The 19,592-nt window shown below is 44.8% G+C and overlaps 1 protein-coding gene and 1 long non-coding RNA gene across 3 annotated transcripts; one reads left to right on the plus strand and one right to left on the minus strand.

Annotated features, from left to right (window-relative positions):
* Positions 1 to 522: 522 nt before the first annotated feature.
* LOC122461197 lies at positions 523 to 3,186 on the plus strand. Its single transcript, XR_006282998.1, has 3 exons — positions 523 to 679; positions 1,815 to 1,910; positions 2,556 to 3,186. It is a non-coding gene; the product is annotated as an uncharacterized LOC122461197 (long non-coding RNA).
* On the minus strand, positions 2,469 to 18,744 carry PLA2G12B (phospholipase A2 group XIIB). Of its 2 annotated transcripts, none has more exons than XM_038411808.2 (4): positions 18,379 to 18,744; positions 14,137 to 14,225; positions 12,535 to 12,700; positions 2,469 to 3,940 (listed from the first exon to the last, which is right to left on the minus strand). In XM_038411808.2, exons 1-4 carry the CDS (start codon positions 18,611 to 18,613, stop codon positions 3,822 to 3,824), a joined length of 609 nt encoding a protein of 202 aa, XP_038267736.1. In that variant the 5' UTR covers positions 18,614 to 18,744; the 3' UTR covers positions 2,469 to 3,821. The 2 variants fall into 2 exon arrangements, with proteins under 2 accessions (XP_038267736.1, XP_038267737.1); XM_038411809.2 differs by having other exon boundaries at positions 14,149 to 14,225; positions 18,379 to 18,742.
* Between the last annotated feature and the right edge of the window lie 848 nt (positions 18,745 to 19,592).

Consider the following 19,592-nt stretch of genomic DNA (forward strand, 5'->3'; position numbering starts at 1 on the left):
CCAACTTTACTGTCCGACTAGAACAGACGAGCAAATCAGTCAGAATGCTCTCCAATTATGCGGGGACAATTTTTTAAAAACATGTGAGTGTCTCATAACAGAGCTGGAAGCTAAATACAGCGTAAGCAGGCATTGTAAGTAGGCATTACCCTATGTTGCTCAGCCCACCCCCCAAAATCATGACCTGAATTGCTCATGGCTAGTCCAATTCTAAACTTCTGTTGTGCTGACTCACAACTGAGAGGCGGGTTTTTGATGTCCAGGATTGGAGCTGAACCAACTCATTTTCACAGAAGTCATACAGTAAGTCAGAGTCTGAACCCAGATTTCCAGGAATAAAAGGCTAATTCATTGTACCAGTTACCCCTACTATTATGATTTCAGTGAAAATGCAGGGGATCCCATAGGAAGCTGTAACAGGCTGGCCTGCTCCTTTAAGGATCAGGAGGCTTAGAGCCAGTCAGTCCTGTTCAATTAGTCCTGCCCTGCTATACCTGTGCAGGATGTGGGACTTAAGTGGAGGAAAACCCAGCTGTGAAGAGCTGATTAGGGAGAGGAACAAAGTGTTCCTAGCCTGCAGTAAGATGCTCAGTCAGAAACTGCCTGAGGAGTGTGGCTGGCTAGAGTCCTTTGCAAGAGGATGGGCCTGGGCTTCATTGGTGAGGGGCTCGGAGCCCAGGTACCTGTTAGTGAGTGTTGAAACAGGCTGTGGTAGCTGGGACCTTAAGGAAGGAGCTGGGTGAAGATTCCTTTGTTTTGTGCTCTTTTTGGACTTTCTCTAAAGGACTCTCTTACCCTGGGAGGGGTTGAACCCTTGGATGCTGTTTGTCTGGAGGCCCAAGTCATCACTCTGGCCAGGGTGGGCTGAAGAGCGTGGTGGGAGGCTGAGGTAGAGTAGCTGCAGTGCCTCACTACACTGTGAGAAGCATGCTCTGAGATGCTGAGTCTTGTACAGAAGCATTTTAATTGGAGGGAAGACTTTAACTGGGTCATTTGTAAACAAGAACTATAAGTACTTCAACCCATATAAAAAGCTGGGAGGGGCAGCTGAGGGGAGCACAGGGTCATTCCCTTCATGCATCCATTGGGGGTGAGAGTAAAGAGGTTGCAAGTTTTAGCATGTTGAACTGTAGTGAACATAGATTACTCTCAGTTCACCTCACTCTAAACAGCTGTGTGAAGCTAAGCAGCCAGAGTGGTTGTATTTCAGTGACTTATCAATGATCTCTGGCTAGGCTGTAGAACTCTTGAGTTGTCTTATTTCACGTAGCACATCTACTCCTAGATATTCTTGTTTGGATCTTCTCATAAGATATTTCAAAAGCTTCATCCAAAAATAATTAAGGTGTTTTTTCCCCCCAAGTCAGTAATAGGAAACTACACTGAAAAATGCAGGCTCAATGGTCTTCCATGTATCGGCTGCAGTTTGTAAAGTCCTTTGGGGATGAAAGGTGCTACGTAGATCTAAAGGAAATATTTTTATTTTTGATATCCTCAAAGTACCAAAGCTTGGATGGAAAGGTTCAGTTAAAAACCTCTTGTTTATCCATTTTGTCATAATCTAGCATGTCATTGCTTGCTTGGGTCAGCTCTAATGTGTCACTGTAGAGATCTTCAATTTAAAGGCAGCTACTGAACATAAATAAGATATTTTTGCAAGTGATACTTAATTGTACATATAAACTGACATTTAGAATTAACAATGGAATATAAAGTTCTTAATGTCTGAATCCAGAAATGTTTCCTCCCACACAACTCCCCCTACCCCTTCCGCTCCAGACAAACTAGGGCTGACAATCAGGTTCTTTCTGCAGGAAACATTCTGATGGCTACTGGGATGAACTTTGGCACTGTAATACTTGCTGGCCAATGGCTTATTACCTGCTGAGAGGAACCTCTAATTTGCACTGGTAAGATAAAAATGGCCCTTCCAAAGGGAGGTGGGGAATCCCCACACAACTCAGTGCTATCACTTTTTATTACCTTAGTCTCATGTTTTCTAACAATAGCCTCCGGTTGTGGCAGACCATGTAGGTCACATGTATAACACTTTCCAATGTGCAGCCAATAAGCCTGGCAAAAACAGGGACAGTAATTTAAATAACTTACTGCTAAATGTATCAGTTTAAACATGTATGCCAGCAAGGATATAACTAAAACAGAATCTGTCAAAAAAAAAAAAAAAAACAGTGTTGTAACTTCCACTGTGCAATGTGTAAAAGTGAATGGAAGATGGGGAGAGTGTGTGTGTATATATCTGTGTAAAATAAGTGTGTGTGTGTGTGTGTGTGTGTGTATATATATATATATATATATATATATATATATATATATATATATATACACACACACACAGAGGCATGTTTTAGATCCACTTATCTTGTATGGTGCACACATCTTAGTCTCTAAGGTGTCACAACTCCTCCTTTTCTTTCTACTAACAATTTTATTTGAGCATAAGCTTTTGATGAAGTGGGCTGTAGCTCACGAAAGCTTATGCTCAAATAAATTTGTTAGTCTCTAAGGTGTCACAAGTTCTCCTTTTCTTTTTGCAGATACAGACTAATACGGCTGCTACTCTGAAATCTGACAGCTTGGTAGAAACTCCCTTGCAGCAGCTGCAACAACAAACCCCAACAAAATTTCCTGGGGGGAGTTTTTAAAGTCTATAAGAGAATCCTTTAACATATTTAGATCGTAAACAAGTTTGAAAAAATAAATTCTCTGGGATTGTTCATCTCTTTAAGTTAGCCATGTCCCTATCCAAAGGAGAGGGGTGAAACCAAGCCCTGCCTTACCAAACGTAGCCTGTACAGTACCATTCTACAAGGATGCCTGAAGATTTCCCAAAGTCCCATCAAATCCAACTCTTTGCCTCCTGTAAATTCCCCCTCCCCTTAAAAGGACACTGCTGAAGGTGCTTACTGGAGACTAATGTAATTTTTCCCTTTGGTTTTAAATTATGAAGCAGGAAAATAAACAGGTACAGCTGAATGGAATTGCGGGGTGGAGGGGAAAGCTTATTCCTCTGCTGTGGAAATTATGGGCAAAGTCCTATATGTGTATCAGAGTGTATAGTGTGGATGGTCTTTGTCCCAGTCTACCTTTTGTGTGCACACGTGTATTGGAACTACTCAAAATCCTCTTGGCTAATATTTGGCCATGTCCCAAGCCATAAATCATTCTCTTAGCAAACAAAAATCCTTGGTTATCTGAACAGTTTGGGGAGGCTCTAAATATTTCAGATAAGCGGGGTAGTTTGTATGTGTGTAAATAACGGGTCTGAACCAAAACCCCAGAATGGGATGAATTTTTCCACCCCGCCCCCCCGATATTGTGGCTCAGCCCATCTCATGTATTTGAATAATTTATTTAAAAGATGTATCTAGTGACTGGAACTTTGATGGCTAGTGGGAAAACTTGTTTTGCAGGGTGTATCAGTGATTCTGGGAGATGAAGTTGTTATACACATGTATATCTGCTGCAGAAACTACTTATTACTGTCTGCATTGCATTCTGTTTGCTCATCTTAATCGGTCTCAATAGAAAATTAGCTTTAAAATAACCCACAATGATACACCTGGAAAGAGATGGGGCTGTTAGATTGGATCTGAGGTAGGCAGTAGCTGTCACTGCCTCTGACTGCACCCCTCCACCCCAAAGCTGTAACTGATGCATTATACACAGTGCAAAAATCTGCTCCTCCTGCCCCATACTATCATAACTTCTCCATTTCAGAGGGCTGATGGAAAATGGCTTGCTAAAGAGCTGCATCATAGAGGGGATGCATGAGGTTATCTCTGGCCAGAGGTCTCTGCTCTTCAAAGTTCCTCTTTTTCTTCCTCATTACAAATGCAGGCGCTTCTTTGGCTGTTCATGAAGGGTCGGCAGCCCAGAGTCCAGACAGTGTTAAACACTGTATCTGCTACAGATTCACAAGCTGTCAGGAGGGAAAAGAACAGACATGTAAGCAGTAGTCTCACACTTTCATTGCTGATTAAAACAGCACCAGGACTGGCCTCCCAACCAGTTGTGGATTGTGTGGGGTACAGCAATGTCTTTTTGCCTTTGTGTACAGTTCTATTTCTCCCTGTCTGCTGGATTTAGAAGCCATTTTGTTCCCAGTGTTGCTGCAGTCCAGTCTCTAACAGCTGTGCTCTCTCTTAGACTTTCCTTTTGTTTTTTCTTGTTGAAAGTACATTATGCTCTTTGTGTATGGAAGCATAACAAGTGAGCTTCTCAAAAGATCTCTCTGTATCAGCTACTGCCTACTTCTCAGCCCCTCCATTTGACCATGGCTTGTCTAAACTAAGCTTTTACCCACAAGCTATTTCTCACATGGCTATATTACCATTACAGTCCCCTGGTGGGAGCAATAGTGTAAACAAGGTGCCAGTGGTCATCAGCTTTTGACACGGGTGTTATCTAGACCTTCTCTGAGCAGAGCCAGATGACACAGTAGTTAAAATGTCAAGCAGCCTGGAGTTAGGGTTACCAGTTTTGGTTGGATGTATTCCTGGAGGTTTCATCACATGACACAATCTTTAGTTTAAAGATTAATATTAAATTCCTGGAGACTCTGCGACAATCCTGCAGGGTTGGCAACTCTAACAAGAGGCTCACTATTGAACTCCCCAGTCAGGTTGATAAATGAGTTAATACTAAATGCCACAGGGTGGTCATTTTCCCTGATGGGCTGAAGACAATAAAATCAGTTGTTCAGAAACAGACTTGGTAATAGTCCGTCTCTCTCTAGTCCCTCATCTCAGCTCCTCTGGCTATTTCTCTGCAGTTCTGCCACTGTAACTCCTGCCACCTGGAACAGCCTTCCTGATCCCCCTCTGTGTTACTTCAGAGCTCCCCAGAAAAATCTCTTCTCTTGTTTTACTTAATTGGGTCTGGGGAGTATAAAATATATAGGACCATAAATGTACGTGGTACTCTGCACATATGTATATAGAGAAACATTCCCTGCCTTTGAGCACTTAAAATCTAAGTAAGACACAAGAAGAGATACAGGACAACAGTTCAGGAGTGGGGGTGACTCATTGAAGAGGTGGATTGCAAGAAGGGATGTGAAAGAGATGATGGCTGACAGGTGAGAAGCGAGATTGTGCCTTCTATTAAGCTTCCTAAGAACAAGCTGAGACTGAGAGGAGAACGAGGGCCTGCATCCGATGAAGTGAGCTGTAGCTCACGAAAGCTTATGCTCTAATAAATTTGTTAGTCTCTAAGGTGCCACAAGTACTCCTTTTCTTTCTACACCTGGAGTTATTCACCAGGTTTCAGAGTAGCAGCTGTGTTAGTCTGTATTCGAAAAAAGAAAAGGAGTACTTGTGGCACCTTAGAGACTAACAAATTCACCAGTAACTGTTGTGCTTTAAATTCACATCCTACCTTAATCTGTGTTGTCTTTCAAGTGTAGATAAGACCACAGGTTCAGCTGTGCTTGTGCAACCCTTAGTGCAGTCAAGTAAAGCATTGGTGGAGCTTACCCCTGCTTGAAATGAGGCTAACCTGTCTTGGTGCAAATTGTAACTGATTGGGTTTACCCAGTCTACACTGGGGGGCTGCAGTGATGCAACTACACTGGCTATTGGCCACCAATGGCTGTAATCCAGGAAAATTCCTAGTGTAGATTAGGCCAAATCCATTGAAGTCAATGGGAGTATTTCTATTCACTTCATTGGGCTTTGAATCAGGCATACAAGGAAGAGTAGTAATGGGAACTGATTGTGAGGAAAGGTGTCACAGAGAGGCTGGCCCTTTAAGTGAAGTAGCCCTGCTCCCCTGATGAGTAGGCAGGTTAACCTAGGTTGCCTCTAATGAGGGTCAAGGCAACACCCCAATTAAAGGTTAAGAGGAGAGCTGTAGAGAGGCAGCCCCTAGAAAGGGGCTGTGAGAGGAGCTTAGGGAAGGCCTTGAAGAGAGCAGTGAGCTCCTGTAGTGATTACCCTGGGAGAGGAGGATATCACTTTGGTTGACTGCTTTTACTTATGAAGGAACCCTGAGGACTTGCGCTCAGGAAAAGGGAGCTGAGCATCTGAAGAACCTGGCACAGAGCAAAAGGGGATGACTAGGACTTTAAGTGGTGACATTGAGGGTCTGCTTTAAGACTGGGAGGAGTTATTCTAAATATTAATAAGCAAATATGCAGGAGAGGCAATTGCTATGTTTTAAAAGCTGTCTTTGGAGTAACTACTGAGGTCCTTGAGGGAAGCGTGTAGTCATGGCCTGTCAGGGCACACTCAGCCAGCAGAGGGCGCTCAAACAGAACCCTCTGATAAAGGGCTATCAAAACCAACAAAAGCAGAGTTGTAGGTAGGGTTTGTGTTGACCCTTGAAGATGTGAGGAGCTTGTGGGGGTGGAGGGTTAATGCACCTCAGCAATAAGATTCTCGGGCCTAGGCCTATCTCTTTGTTCTTTTTAACTTGTTGCTGTGCTTTGGTACTTCTCTATAAATGTTTAATCCTAGTCATGAGACAGGAAACCAGTGGAGAGAGGCTCTGTTTTTTCAAGTCTGCAATAGCAGCACTCAAGAGAGGCAGCTTCCCCATTCATCTTAATTAGGTGTTAGGTTTGGGAAAACAAATTAGTGACCCCTTAACCACCTTGTCGCTGGCTGGCTGCACATGGGGACCCAGCCAGGGAGGCTACATACCATTTGTGAGAAATGCTGTAACCATGCTGGGAAATGCAAGGGGAACACTTTTAAGGAGCATATCATGGGTTAGACCCTCTAAGAGGGTTCAATGTTGTATAAATACTATTTTAAAGGACTGTCCTTCAGTTGGCAGGCCTAACTTTTGACATCTTGTACCCTGCCATTGAACACATTACACTGCTCTCTTTATTTAAAAATCTATACATTGTAAATCATCACTGTTTAAAAATAAGGGCCATGGGAGCGTTGAAATCCTGAGTGTCGGCTTTCTCTGGGATTTGTTGCAGGCGAGTTCCCAGTTGAGAGTGTGGGATTTTTACCACTGTAGTAGCCTTTGTCTGGGAGGGGGGCATGAGCTGACAAATTGTCAGGGGATCACTGAAAACAGGAAATGTAACTTTTTGATATGGGCATTGGTTGGGAAGAGATCCAAGAAATCTCCAAGCAGCTTGTTTCTATCAGAATCAAAAGCCAGCACTGGGCATGTTTGGGACATGTACTTCAGATGGAAGCACACAGACCCCTCCCACCTCCCTCTTGAAGCTGTTAAGGGGATACTAACCGGTGTGAGGAAATCAGAGTGCCCAAGAGAAACCTTAAGAAGAACGCTCATCAGGGAGGGCAGAATAATCTATCTCGGGGCCACAGACTTAATGGAAGCAACAGCAAATGACAGAAAAATGGAAAAGACTGTTTTCTGTGCTGTGCTCCAACATTGGTGGGGGAAGGATGTAATAATAATAAATGATCTGGCCTCTGGATGTCTAGAGTTGGCCCTGTCACCATGTCCCTTTTAAAATCATTGATGAGTAGTGCCCATTAATGGCAGCGGGTGTCAGGACAAAAGCATTAAAACAGGTTTTTCAGAGGATCAGTCTACACTATGGACTTCTCCCAGCATAGCTGTCTGAAGAAATATGATCTCTGATACAGCTGTCTCAGTAAAAGCCTGTACTGTAGACCGTTATACTGACAAAACTGCACTTTTACCAGTGTAGCTTGTTTCATGTGGCGAGGGACTGGAATAAGCTATGTCGCCAAATCAGCATCCATATTCGGAGTGTTTGGCCAGTACTGTTTACCAATATAGTTACACTGCCGAAGTGCTGCTAAGGTAGACATGGGCTCAGTCACTAGAGAGAATGGAAAAAAAAAGATAGGCAGAGTTCTGAACACCTGTGCTAGTAAATTTGGATCTGCACAGTCAGTAACCTTTTGAGGGGAAAATATCCCACATTTCTTCCCCCCCACCCCCATTATCTGCCTCAGTCACTCAGAACCTCACATCTAGTGACCTCTGACTGAGGAGGGCTGTTCACAGCAACTTCTGAGCTACTCATGGAGCTAGGGATTGTGAAAGTGTCCCTTGCAAACACAAGTCCCCAGGGACAGAGATTGCTGCTTCCATCACAGTTCGCAAGTGGTCTAGCATGCTACACTGCAACTCAGCCACTAAGCAGTCCAAATCTATGCCCAGAATGGGTGTTTCTCTGCTCATCTCTTTGCATCTCAGCTCCGGGAGCGCCTCTTCCTGCCCACTGATCCAACCAGCTTTGCCAATTTTCCTTTTGTTCATTAATCTGACACAGGATTATCCCAATCCCAGGAGCACTAACCGCAGCCAAATCCTTAAACTCCTTCCAATCCTCTTTCCAAACTGCCCCATTTGTCTTTCTTTCCCATTTTTGGCTTTGCACCTGCTAGCAAGCTGTAATCTGCTTAGGCCAGTCTCTTACTACTTGCGTTCCAAGCACTCTCCTCCAAATCAGTTTTCAACACACATTTGTGATGCCTTCCAATGCTGAGCTCCCTCCTAGACTCAAACTACTATCTCACTATCTTTCCAAATTAGGTTATTGTTTTTTGTTTTTTTTTAATTTGTTTAACCACAAAGGATACTTAGTCCTATATAAATCTGTCTGTGTTTTTAATATGCCTTTGTCTGAAGTATCTAAGCACTGCAGAGAAAGGAAGGTTCACATTGATTCTGCCAAAGAAACCCAAATTCTCTCTTCACCTCATCTTTGTCTATAACCCATGCATGCTTGTTTATGTGGCTGTTTTCTGGTGCCAGGGAGCTCCACAGCATGGATACACTTCACTCAGAATACTTTGTCTGCAGTCCACAGGAATTTCATCTAGATAACCATGAACTTCAGTGTCCATACCTGTCACCTATGCCTTGTTGGAAGGTGGAGGGAGAAGTTGTCAGCAGGACATGTAGGTCTCAGCTATTAATTGCCTTGCAGATCAGGATTGGCACCTTGAACTGGATCCAGAATTGGATCAGGAACCAGCGCAGTTTTTCATTGAAATGCGCCCCACCAATTCATTTCAGTTAGCAGCTGGGTTTCAGTATAATGAATTGTAACTTCCATGTGGCCTCTGCCAACTGTCCCAGGTAAAAAGAAAAGGAGTACATAAGCTTTCATGAGCTACAGCTGCTCACGAAAGCTTATGCTCAAATAAATTTGTTAGTCTCTAAGGTGCCACGAGTACTCCTTTTCTTTTTGCGAATACAGACTAACATGGCTGCTACTCTGAAACCTGTCCCAAGTAAGGTGAATTGCAGAAGTCCAGCCAGGATATGATGAAGGGATGTGACACAGTCTCTGGGCTAACTGAAGATGAACAAAGGCATTTCTGGCCATCGTCACTCTTTGAGTGCACAAGTAGTGCAATTAACCCAACAGGATCACTAGACTGTCCATTGCCTTGACTATCCGATACACACTCACAATAGAGGTGAAGTCCCAATTACTTATTGCTTCTCAAATTGTCCCTACTCTGTTAATATTGCCTGTATTGTATTAAAGTGCCAGGAGCTGATTCCTAGCTAAGTTTACAGCTGTTTCTAGTAAATATTTCTACTTTTGGTCACCTCCTGAAATTCACAAAAATGGTCATGTCATAGCCTCAAAATTGGTAGGCTACTTCTGAGACAGGGTTCAAATTTCTCTACCAACTTTGAACAAAATCAGACAAACGGTTCAGGAATGGCTACCCTAAAAAAGTCAGTCATGAGAGCTCAGGGTTTTAATGTTTTGGTTTTATTTTTTGTTGTTGTTTTTTTTTTTAAAAAGACAGACATGGAGGTAGCAAGAACCTAATTTACTGGACTTCCTAGCAGTGTATTATGACTGCACCAGTGTTTCATAGTTTAGAGTCACATTAATCTTTTGATTAAGAACGTTTATTAAGGAAATTTGGTTTCAGCAAACAATCATAAGGTCCTGGGCAGTCAGTCTCGGAGCATATTCTGGACAACTGCACAAGAAGGAGTCTGAGGAACATTAATATGGGGACTGTGAACACCTGCCATGTGGCACTACCACAAAGGAGGCCCAGTGACATGAAGAGGTGCACTCGGAGGTATTTCAGGAGCAAGTGGAGAAGCATAGCACTTCCCTCCCTTCCCAATTCAATGAGCCTCCTGTGGCTAGCACGCTAGGGATATATCTACACTACAGCGGCACAGCTATGGTGCTTCAGCAGCACTGTAGTTTAGGTCCTATGTCAATGGAAGGGGTTTTCCAATGTAGTTAATCCATCTCTCTGAGAAGTCGTAGCTAGGTTGATGGAAGAGTTTTTTCCATCAACCTAGCTGTGTCTACAGTAGGAGTTAGGTTATGTTGCACAGGGCATGACATTTTTCACACCCCTGAATGATGTAGCTAGGTCTATCTAATTTCAAATGTAGCCCGGCCTCCCCTCTCAGAAGCCACATGAGATTTGCTGGCAGGAGGAGGAGGAGGAAAGCTGCGTGTACTGTGTTTCTAATTTAAACTCCACCATTCTAGGAAGGTGATATACACTCAAGCAGGGCCAGTGTAACCACTAGGCGGCCACCTAGGGCACCAAGGTTGGGGGTCGCCAAAAAGGGCTCCGGCAGGATGAGTGGCAATGACCTGGCAGGTGGGAGGCGGCCGGGCAGAGGGCTTGGGGTCGCCCTGCTGTGCCGATTGCTTGCCCCATGCCCAGCCCCGGCTCCCCTGGACCCGAGGAGGTGAGGTGGGTGGCAGGGAGGGAGCGCTGGGTGCCTGGGCTGTGGGGGTCAGGGCGAGGGGGAAGGCTCAGGCTGCTGGGAAAGGGGCTCCATGTGCTGCCTGGGGGGCTGTGCCCCATGGAGGGGAGGCAGGGGCCGGCTGGTGCTGGGGGCTGGGGGAGGGACCCTGTGTGCCAGGCTCTGGGGGGAGGGGCGGCATGGCGTGGCTGGCTGGGCTGGGGGAGAAGCGGGGGTGTGTGTGTGTGTGTGGAGGCTGTATGCCAAGCTCTGGAGTGGGGGGCAGGGTCCTGTGGGCCTGCCAGGCTGAGGCACGGGCGAGCTGGGCTGGAGGGGGCTGCGTGCCACACTCTGGAGATAGGAGCAGAACTCAGCTGTGTGCCGAGCAGAGCTGAGGGGGGAGAAGGCAGACGGGGAGGGGGTGCTGTGTGCTGGGGGGGAGAAGGCAGAGAGGGGTCAAGGGGGGGGGCTGCGTGTCTGGCTGGGCGCTGTGAAGGGGGGGCTGTGTGCCTGTCTGGGGGGGATCTTTGTGTGCTGGGCTAGGCTTTGCGGGGGAGGAGTGGAACCAGCGGGCCAAGCTGGCCAGGCAGGGGACTGTGGAGTGCACTGGCCCAGGTTTTGGGGGGGGGATGCTGTGTGCCTTGCCAGGCTCAGGGGGTTGTATGCTGGGGGGCTCTGGGGAGGGCTGTGTTTCGGGGAGTGTGTCGGTGGTGGGTGGGACAAGCGTACTGCTTCACTATGGTACAAAGTGGCAATGATGTCATTTTTCCCGTCATGCACAGCTGTTACCCGTTCTGACAGGCTGGTTATAGTGCTAGGTTTACTAGTTTTCGGCGTTTGTCGACTGAGGCTAACTATTTTTGTTGAGCTGTTTCAGATCTAAGACTCTGGCAATTGCTGCTGCATCATTTCGCTAATACTTTGTGTCAATTGTGTGAGAGTCCCAGGGGAGGAGGAGTGGGGGCACAAGGTGGAAGCTTCATGTAGGGCGCAAAATATCCTTACACCCGCCCTGCACTCAAGCCACTGAGATGTGCCTGTAACTTTCACTTGATTTGTGAAGGAATCTGTATTTAGCTTCAGCCAACTGCTTTTCAGCCAACCTCTGTTTCTCAGACATTGGGGCAGCTGGGAGATGATTTTTGTCTCTATTTCAGGATTAAGAGAACATCAGTTGGGTGGGTGTTGGCATCTCAGTGGCACTACCCTCTATGGTGTCTCATTCTCCTTGTCCCCTCCCCCACAGTGTCTTTACTCGGATGTAAACATTAATAAAGAAGAGGAGGCAGCCCATATGGCCAGCTTCAACTCAACCCAAATCAAGAATGGTTGAGAGTTTGAACCTTGAAATTGGGGCTTATAAATGTATTGTTAATAAGAACCTTTTGTCATAAAGTTAAATACTGTGGAAAAATGTAATCCCTTTCTAAAACATTAACACTGAGACTTTTAAATCTGCCTAAGGGATTTAGACACCCAATGCCCATTGGAAAGTAATAACTGATAATCTCCATAGGTGGCTCTGAAAATCCCACCCTAAGATAAAAATGAATAGCTTGGGACTGTTTTATTTTTAAAATATCAATAAACTTCAAACATAAAAGCATGTTAGGTAATTGTCTGGGACAGCTCTGTTTTAGAGAGGAAGGAAGCAATGTTCAAGCAAAAGTTAGGGCTAGCTCAGCCTTTTGATCAAAGTGTATTTCTCACGTGATTGCCGCTCAGCTGTGGCAGTGCTATGTCCTATTGCAGTTGCAGCAAAACCTGCTGCCATATTGTAGGAAAAGGACCCCCTGCTACCACTCCTCTGGAAAATGGAGCTGGAGCCACCTGGCTCCCACAAGAGTGGCTTCGGCAAAAACTCACCTTCAACCTTGGAGACAAAACCAAGGCTCCGTTTGAGATCTGAGCAGATGGAGTGGAGGCACCAGCGGAACTTAGCATCACAGCGGTATTTGTTCGCTCCACAAGTGTCATAACAAACATCCAGCTGGTTACAGCACTTAGTCATGGCAGGGATACCTAAATCCAACTGGAGGCAGAGGAAGAGAAAGGGAAGACAGCACTGCTCAGGCATTGTACTTAGTGAAGGGTCTATCCTTCTCTCCAGTGGTGGTGATGCCCCTCTTTCCCCAAAGCTTCTGCTATACAATTCCAGTGTTAATGCTGTAGTTCTAACAAACAGAGCTGTAAGGTCAAGGACAAATACACTTTGGATTTTTGGTTTATACTCTCCCATTAGTGAGTGTGGTGTTCCTAGTAATAGCCATGAGTTGCACATGGGCCTGTTCATATCAAGATGGGCATGAAGTTCTTATTTTCTAAATTACTTATTAGAAACTGTTTCTCTTCCACATCCCAGCAGTAGGGGTCTAGTTTCCCCTCCTTGCTTCTAACACTCATGAATGCATATTCATGCAGGAGATGACAGAAGCCTCTAGAGAGGTTTGTGATGACGTCCAGTTTAAGGAACTAATATAACTTCAAAAATAGCCCACAAGGGATTTTTTTTTAACAGAATCTTAATTGGTGCAGACCCTGGTGGAAACAGAAATAGGCTAATTAGCCAGGCCGGCTCTTAAAGGAACCATTCTCATGCTATAGATTAACTTTGATTTCATTAATTGCTTTAAAAATAACCATGATACAGAGCCTGGAACGAGTTGAATTTAGTACTCGATATTGAGGAAGAGAGCAGTAGAAAGGGACCAAAGGGCTACATAGTGGGAGATTTATGACAGCAAATACCAATTTGCACCCGTAAATAGGCTTTAGAGGGAACACCAGGCATTGCCATTTATCTCTAAGCTTCCAGTAATTGAACTGCCTTACACTGAATGTTTCCTGGTGATGGACCCAGTTAAAAGTGCATGATACTTATCTGGGTTTTCATTAAGTGGGTTCTATTGCACCAGCACTCCGTAGCCAAGGCATGGATTGCCATGTACCTTCTGAACTGCTTCCCTGATGCAATCATTTGCTTCTCCTGCATTTATCTGCTAAGTATACTTTATCCTCCAATAAATACTAAGACAACTGGAATTTCATATTCATTCACATATATAATTCCTATTGACAGGATTATTCATCCATTGCAAGCCAAAGCCATCAACATTTGGGAGCTGATTGCTCTTCTGGTTAGCAAATCAGATAGTAAATTAAATGGATATCCTTAAAATTACATTTTCCTTCACTTGCCATCGCAGACAGCCATCTCCTTGGCAGATCCAGGCAGACAATTTAGTACTGTAATATGATATGACTGACTGTCACAGCAATCTTTGAGCAGTATCCTCACCTTTCCAAAGAGCTGGCTGCGGCCAGGAAAAAAATACAATAGTTATCATACCAATAGCCCATGTCCTAGCTAGACCACATTCTTCACTATTTAATATATTTTTTTTTAGCTGATTATTCTGGTTAGTGAATTATTTCATGGGGGAAGTAGGTGTTAGCAGCAGTACATACACTTTCTGGTACCTTGAGACCAAGGAAGTAGGAGCTGCAGCCATTGGGCTCTTGTGGCTTGTAGTTCGGTCTGGGCATTGGAGCCTTCCCTTGAAAGACAGAGAAATATGACAAGTTAGAGGTATGAGATTACAGGGGTGTCAAACTTAGAGGTAAGCACATTCTTTGGCAAACCAAAAGCAAAGAACAAGAAATGTTGTACTACGAGTGTCTTAAATACAGCCTCCTATAGGCATCCTAGCTCCACTGAACAACCAGGACATCCCCAGACAGAGGACCATCACCCACCTAAGCTCTTGTTTTAAAAGAGAGGCATAAGCTGCTCCTTTCAGATCAAGTGAAACACAGTACAGTGCTCCCTGAGGACCTGGTGGTACCTCCCATAATCGTTAACCCTTTACGAAGAGCCATGTCATTCCTGGATTCCAGTGTTTACAACCTGGACCAGTCCTCCTCCTGGACAGTTACCAGTCTGTTGTAAATGGACCCAAACACGAGTCCCATATGTCTCTAAATCAATTGGGTCTGGGCTGAGTCTAGTTACTATTTCTAGCTCTGAGTCTCCAGGTCACATTCCCGGGCTCCAAGTCCTTTGTCTGAGTCCTTCTCGGGAACACAGGACTCTGCATTCCAGCTGCCTCAGACCTCCTGAGCCCCCCCCAATCACTTCTACATGGTCCACCTGGGCTATATTCAAGGAGTAAAGAGAGGGGACATCCACTTCTGTGTAAATGTTGCTATAGAGCCCTCCACAATGGAGTTAAAATGTCACCCTGCTGTTTATTTCTTTCACCACAGACTTGGGACAGCACTGGCCCCCTAGCATTGGATTCTCAAGCCCTGCGTGCGTTAGACTACACTGCCCATTTTTACACAGACCCATTTGGTACTGTGCTGGAAATCATGACTTCTAGGGCTCTTAAGTGTTAAAATGGGTCCCTGGGACAACTCTGAAAAAGAGGCAATGCCATGCAAAATGCTGCAAAGCCTGCCTGCCCACCCACAGAGCCTGGCATCTGAAATGTGAGCATGGCTCTTTGTTTTTCACCATTGACTTGCCTAAAGAAATACCTTACTATCCCTCCCAATATTTTTCAGCTAACAACCACATAACCATAACCTCCACCCACCCCCATTTTGGGTTATATGTCACATTGTGCATTCCCAGTCCTCCATAATACAGCCCTCTGCTGGTGAGAAATCCACTAAGAACCATGTCAGTTGGCAGCCAGGAGAAGGGAGATTCCAACTGCAGAGAGCATGAAACACTCTCATCAGTATAAGATGGATATGGCCTTTACCAGTAAGTCCTGACCTTCATTTTGGCAATACAGATTATTAGCAGCGTTACTAGGCTGAAAAAAAGAGCAGCAGGCAGAGTTTGTAACAGTTGCCCTGAGAAGAAGAGACCAGATCTTTAATTCCTGATGTAGTTGCAGATGGCTGGCCTAGGTCAAGGGATTTGGCTTTTATTCTTCCTGTGAACAAATTATTTTATCTCAGGTTTTGGATCCCCTCCCCCCATCTCCCCAGTTTGCAGCTTCAAATGCCTGAATTGGGGGAGAAAGCATGGACAAGTAGGACTGCATGGATCATCAAATACCTCCAGGATGTGCTGCCAATATTTCAACAAGGGATTATGCTAACTTCCCCTTTAGCCTGTGACTAATCACTCGTCCCAGGGGAATACATGCTAGCAGAGAGGAGAGTGAAGGAATCTACTTGTTTCTTTAAATGGGAAAACAAATACTTTCTCACGACTACAAACAAGAAGGGAGGTTACATAATGTAGCAAACAAACATCTGCTCTTTTTGCTGGAAATGTTCCGGACGAAAATAGAGTTATTGATAGTACAGGAAATATCCACTGTGAATTCTTGAATGGCAGGTATGGATGTTTGAGTGCTAAAACCTCATAGGGCATCTGTGGGTAAAGAAGGCTGGGGTGTTTTAAATAGCTACCATTTGGTCCATTCCAAAGCCAAAATTTTGCTCTTTGGAAATCTTTCCGAGATAGTGGTTTAGGTGATCCTGGCAGACAAAGGGGGAACCTGTCAGGCAAGGATCTCATGGCAATCTTCCCTTTGATATGAAGGCAGAATTTTTAACATGAGGCTCCCAGGGTCTCCCTCCAGCACTTCATCTTCTAGAGGAGGCATAAAAGACCTTAACAAGGAAATGTCTTCTCTCCCCCTTGCAGGGCATCCTGGGCCTTTATTGAAACTAACAATTGTTCACCCTTAACATCACTTAAATGTAGATAATTATTTTAACAAGAACTATGCTCCCCATGGATTTGAGCCACTTTCTGTTCTGTGGGCACCTGATTCTCATTTCACTTAGCATGGTATCTCCATGTATGTCAAAGCGTTTTCTTCTGACTCTCTTGTGTGAGGGGGGAATTAGGCCCATTGTTATGCAGGATCAGGTCCTAAACTGCTTTCCTACTATTTGAAACTCCTCTTGAAGTAGTTGGGACTTTTGGGTACACACACACACTACAGGACTGGAACCATAAGGCTTTGTGAAACCTAATCTGAATATAACTGTCTTCTGTTCCAGTACATTTAAACACTTCCCAGGATAGTGGCAGTTATGGCTGTCACACAAGAGCTCTCTTTATGGTTCATCAGACCACAGGCTGCCACTGTCACAAAGCCCTGGCCTCAGCTTGTTGGCAGTTTGCCTGCCAGATTCTCTTCCCCCTACAGCCTTTAGAGGTAAGACCTTCCTTGTGACAAATCTCCTATGTTCTTTAGCACAAGTAGGGCAACTGATTTCCCAGGGGGCTGTTTATATTCAAGGATGCTTTCACCTACGGACATTTTAGACTACATCCAAGAAGCTTTCCCCTAAATTCTGTCTCAAAGACAAACTGACTTGTACTATTTTTTTTTTTTAAATCTAAAGCCTAAGTAACACTCAGTCTGTTCCAGACAGTTGTGTCTAAGGTTCTTGTAATAGAGACAACAGATCTTATTTACCCTCCAGTTCTCTCGGTCCCTCCTCCCCTCATTATTAATCTTAGAATTAAGAACTACTGAATAATTAAACTCTGACAGCTGCAAGAGATTGCTGTGGCCTGCCTGGTCTACTGCTTGTATGAGTCATTTAGAAACTCCACCTGATAGATTTGTACAGCTAGAGCCAGAAAGACCTCTTACACCTTGTGCCTGCAAAGGCTTGGCTGTCTAACCAAACCGGGATGGGCAGGAACGAAAGCTTTCTTGTGGGAGATGCTGATTCTGAAAGTTCCCTGGATTCTGAGGGCAAACCAGAGTTACATCTGTCCTATGCTGACCTGCTGTTCCTCTGACTCAGAATGGCTGAATCTAAGAGTATAAACTTGATACATGTTAAAGAAGCAAACAGCGTGATTGGGTTATACAAAGTCCTTTCTTTCTTCGTGATTTGAGCCCAAAGTGTGTTAGGGGTTGGTCCCTTATTCTGGGGTGTCTTTGTCCCCTCTGCTGAAGGGTTATCCCCTACTTTGGGGCCCGAGATGACTGAGAACTGCAGTGTGTTAAGACACCCGTGTTCTCTTCTCTTCCCTTATGCCCCAGTAGCAGAAAAGTCCAAAGGAGTCTTTACCCTTTAGGGAAGCCCCTAATCTTCAGTGTAGGGCAAATTGGCCCTTGGTCATCCTAGGGTGGGGGAAGTACAAGCTTCCCCACTGTGGTCTCTCTATACCAGGCTTAGTTATCAACACAGGATTGAATTTAGCCCCCCCACCCCCTCCCTACCTGCTGGTTAGTTTCTGACTTGCTAACTCAGTGTTAGACTGAGTTGCCCTTTGTTTTAAGGAATTCTCTATCAATGTAAGTGTCATGAACAGAATCCATCATAGCTCAGGGGAAAGGCTGTAAGTTTAAAAACAAGCAAAGGGGAGTTTGAAAGGAAAAACCCACCAAGAATTCTGAGGAGGAAGTGGAGAGTTAAAGGGGCAGCGCCAAGGGCCTCCATTAGTATCAATTTAGAAAGCTAATGGAGTGTGGACGGTGCTGGGAGAGCAACGTGCAGAATTCAGTCATAAGTCCTAGAAACAGATACAAAATGTGCAAGATTTGTGTGTCCAGAGAATATCTGTTGTATTCACCCGTCCCATCTTCTAGCTCAAACCCAAAACTGATAGCCAGTATCTTATTAGTAAGAACTGTTAGTTAGGCCTGAAATAGGTGCACCAGTTCACAGGACAGGTGCCTGAACCCCCAGGACCCTATGGAAAGGAAAGAAGCCACTTACCATATCTACATCGGTACTGACAAACCCCATTTTTTCCTCCTAGCAGCTCTAAAAAAGAGTCAAAATAGCCATTAACGGTTTCAAAGCCATCTCGGATGGTCCCAATGCCCCAGTCTGCTGAGGATGAGTCCTCTGGGGCAGCTTGGTTGACTGAGTTGTCTGGGGTTACTTCTTCATTGCATCTTCCTAGACTCAGGGCCAGGCACAGAACCACTGTCTTGACAACTTGCTTCATCTTGCAGTCAGACCAAACAAATCCAGGCTCCTGAAACTCTAATGTACAGACATGTAGTGAGGTGGAAATGGGGCTGGGTTGTTTCGAGTACAGGGCATGTATACTCCCCTCTCTGATGGACTTTAAACACTGCTGTGGTAACCAAAGTGAGGTCATAGCAATTAAAGAGTGCAAAGGTCAGACAAAGTGGCGATTCGGTCCAAGTTCAGTTCATAAAACAGGAGAGTTGAGGACAGTTGTGTAATACTTTGAAATGGTTCAAACACCTCAGCATGGGGCACTTATCCAGTTTGGATGGGGTAGAAGAGACTCTTTCAAATGATGCCGTTGGAGCATGCTATCACACCATGCTTATCTTCATCAGTGGATTGGTAGCTAGTCATGAGTTCAGTGAAACACCCCTTCTGCTAGTACATTAGACAGATGGCCACAAAACCTTTCCTGGGTTTTTGTTTCTTTTTAAATCTTCCTTTTCTTGGGAATTGGGGTATGGATTTGTGTATCCTCCTCTAGACTTTCTATGCTAAGACAGGTTTCAGAGTAGCAGCCCTGTTAGTCTGTATTCGCAAAAAGAAAAGGAGTACTTGTGGCACCTTAGAAACTAACAAATTTATTAGAGCATAAGCTTTCGTGAGCTGTAGCTCATGAAAGCTTATGCTCTAATAAATTTGTTAGTCTCTAAGGTGCCACAAGTGCTCCACTGTCTTAGCATAAAGAAAAGGAGTACGTGCCTGATCTGTCTCTGCTGGAGGTTTTTGTGGTCAGGTAGACCAGGGACTGGGCCTTCCATGAGGCCAAATTTTGCAGTCAGGGCATCTTCCATAGCACCCTGGTTCTAACACTCTCTTGTAAAGCTACGTTACAGCATTCTAACAGCTGAATGACCAGTCTCCTTATGCTTTTGCTGGGACTCCTGCAGTGGCTGGTGTAGCAGTAGGCTAACCAACTTTACACCAGAGGGGGATTCCTAAGGATCTCT

Source organism: Dermochelys coriacea, chromosome 7 (genome assembly GCF_009764565.3).
Source record: "Dermochelys coriacea isolate rDerCor1 chromosome 7, rDerCor1.pri.v4, whole genome shotgun sequence".
Classification (NCBI taxonomy): Eukaryota; Metazoa; Chordata; order Testudines; family Dermochelyidae; genus Dermochelys; species Dermochelys coriacea.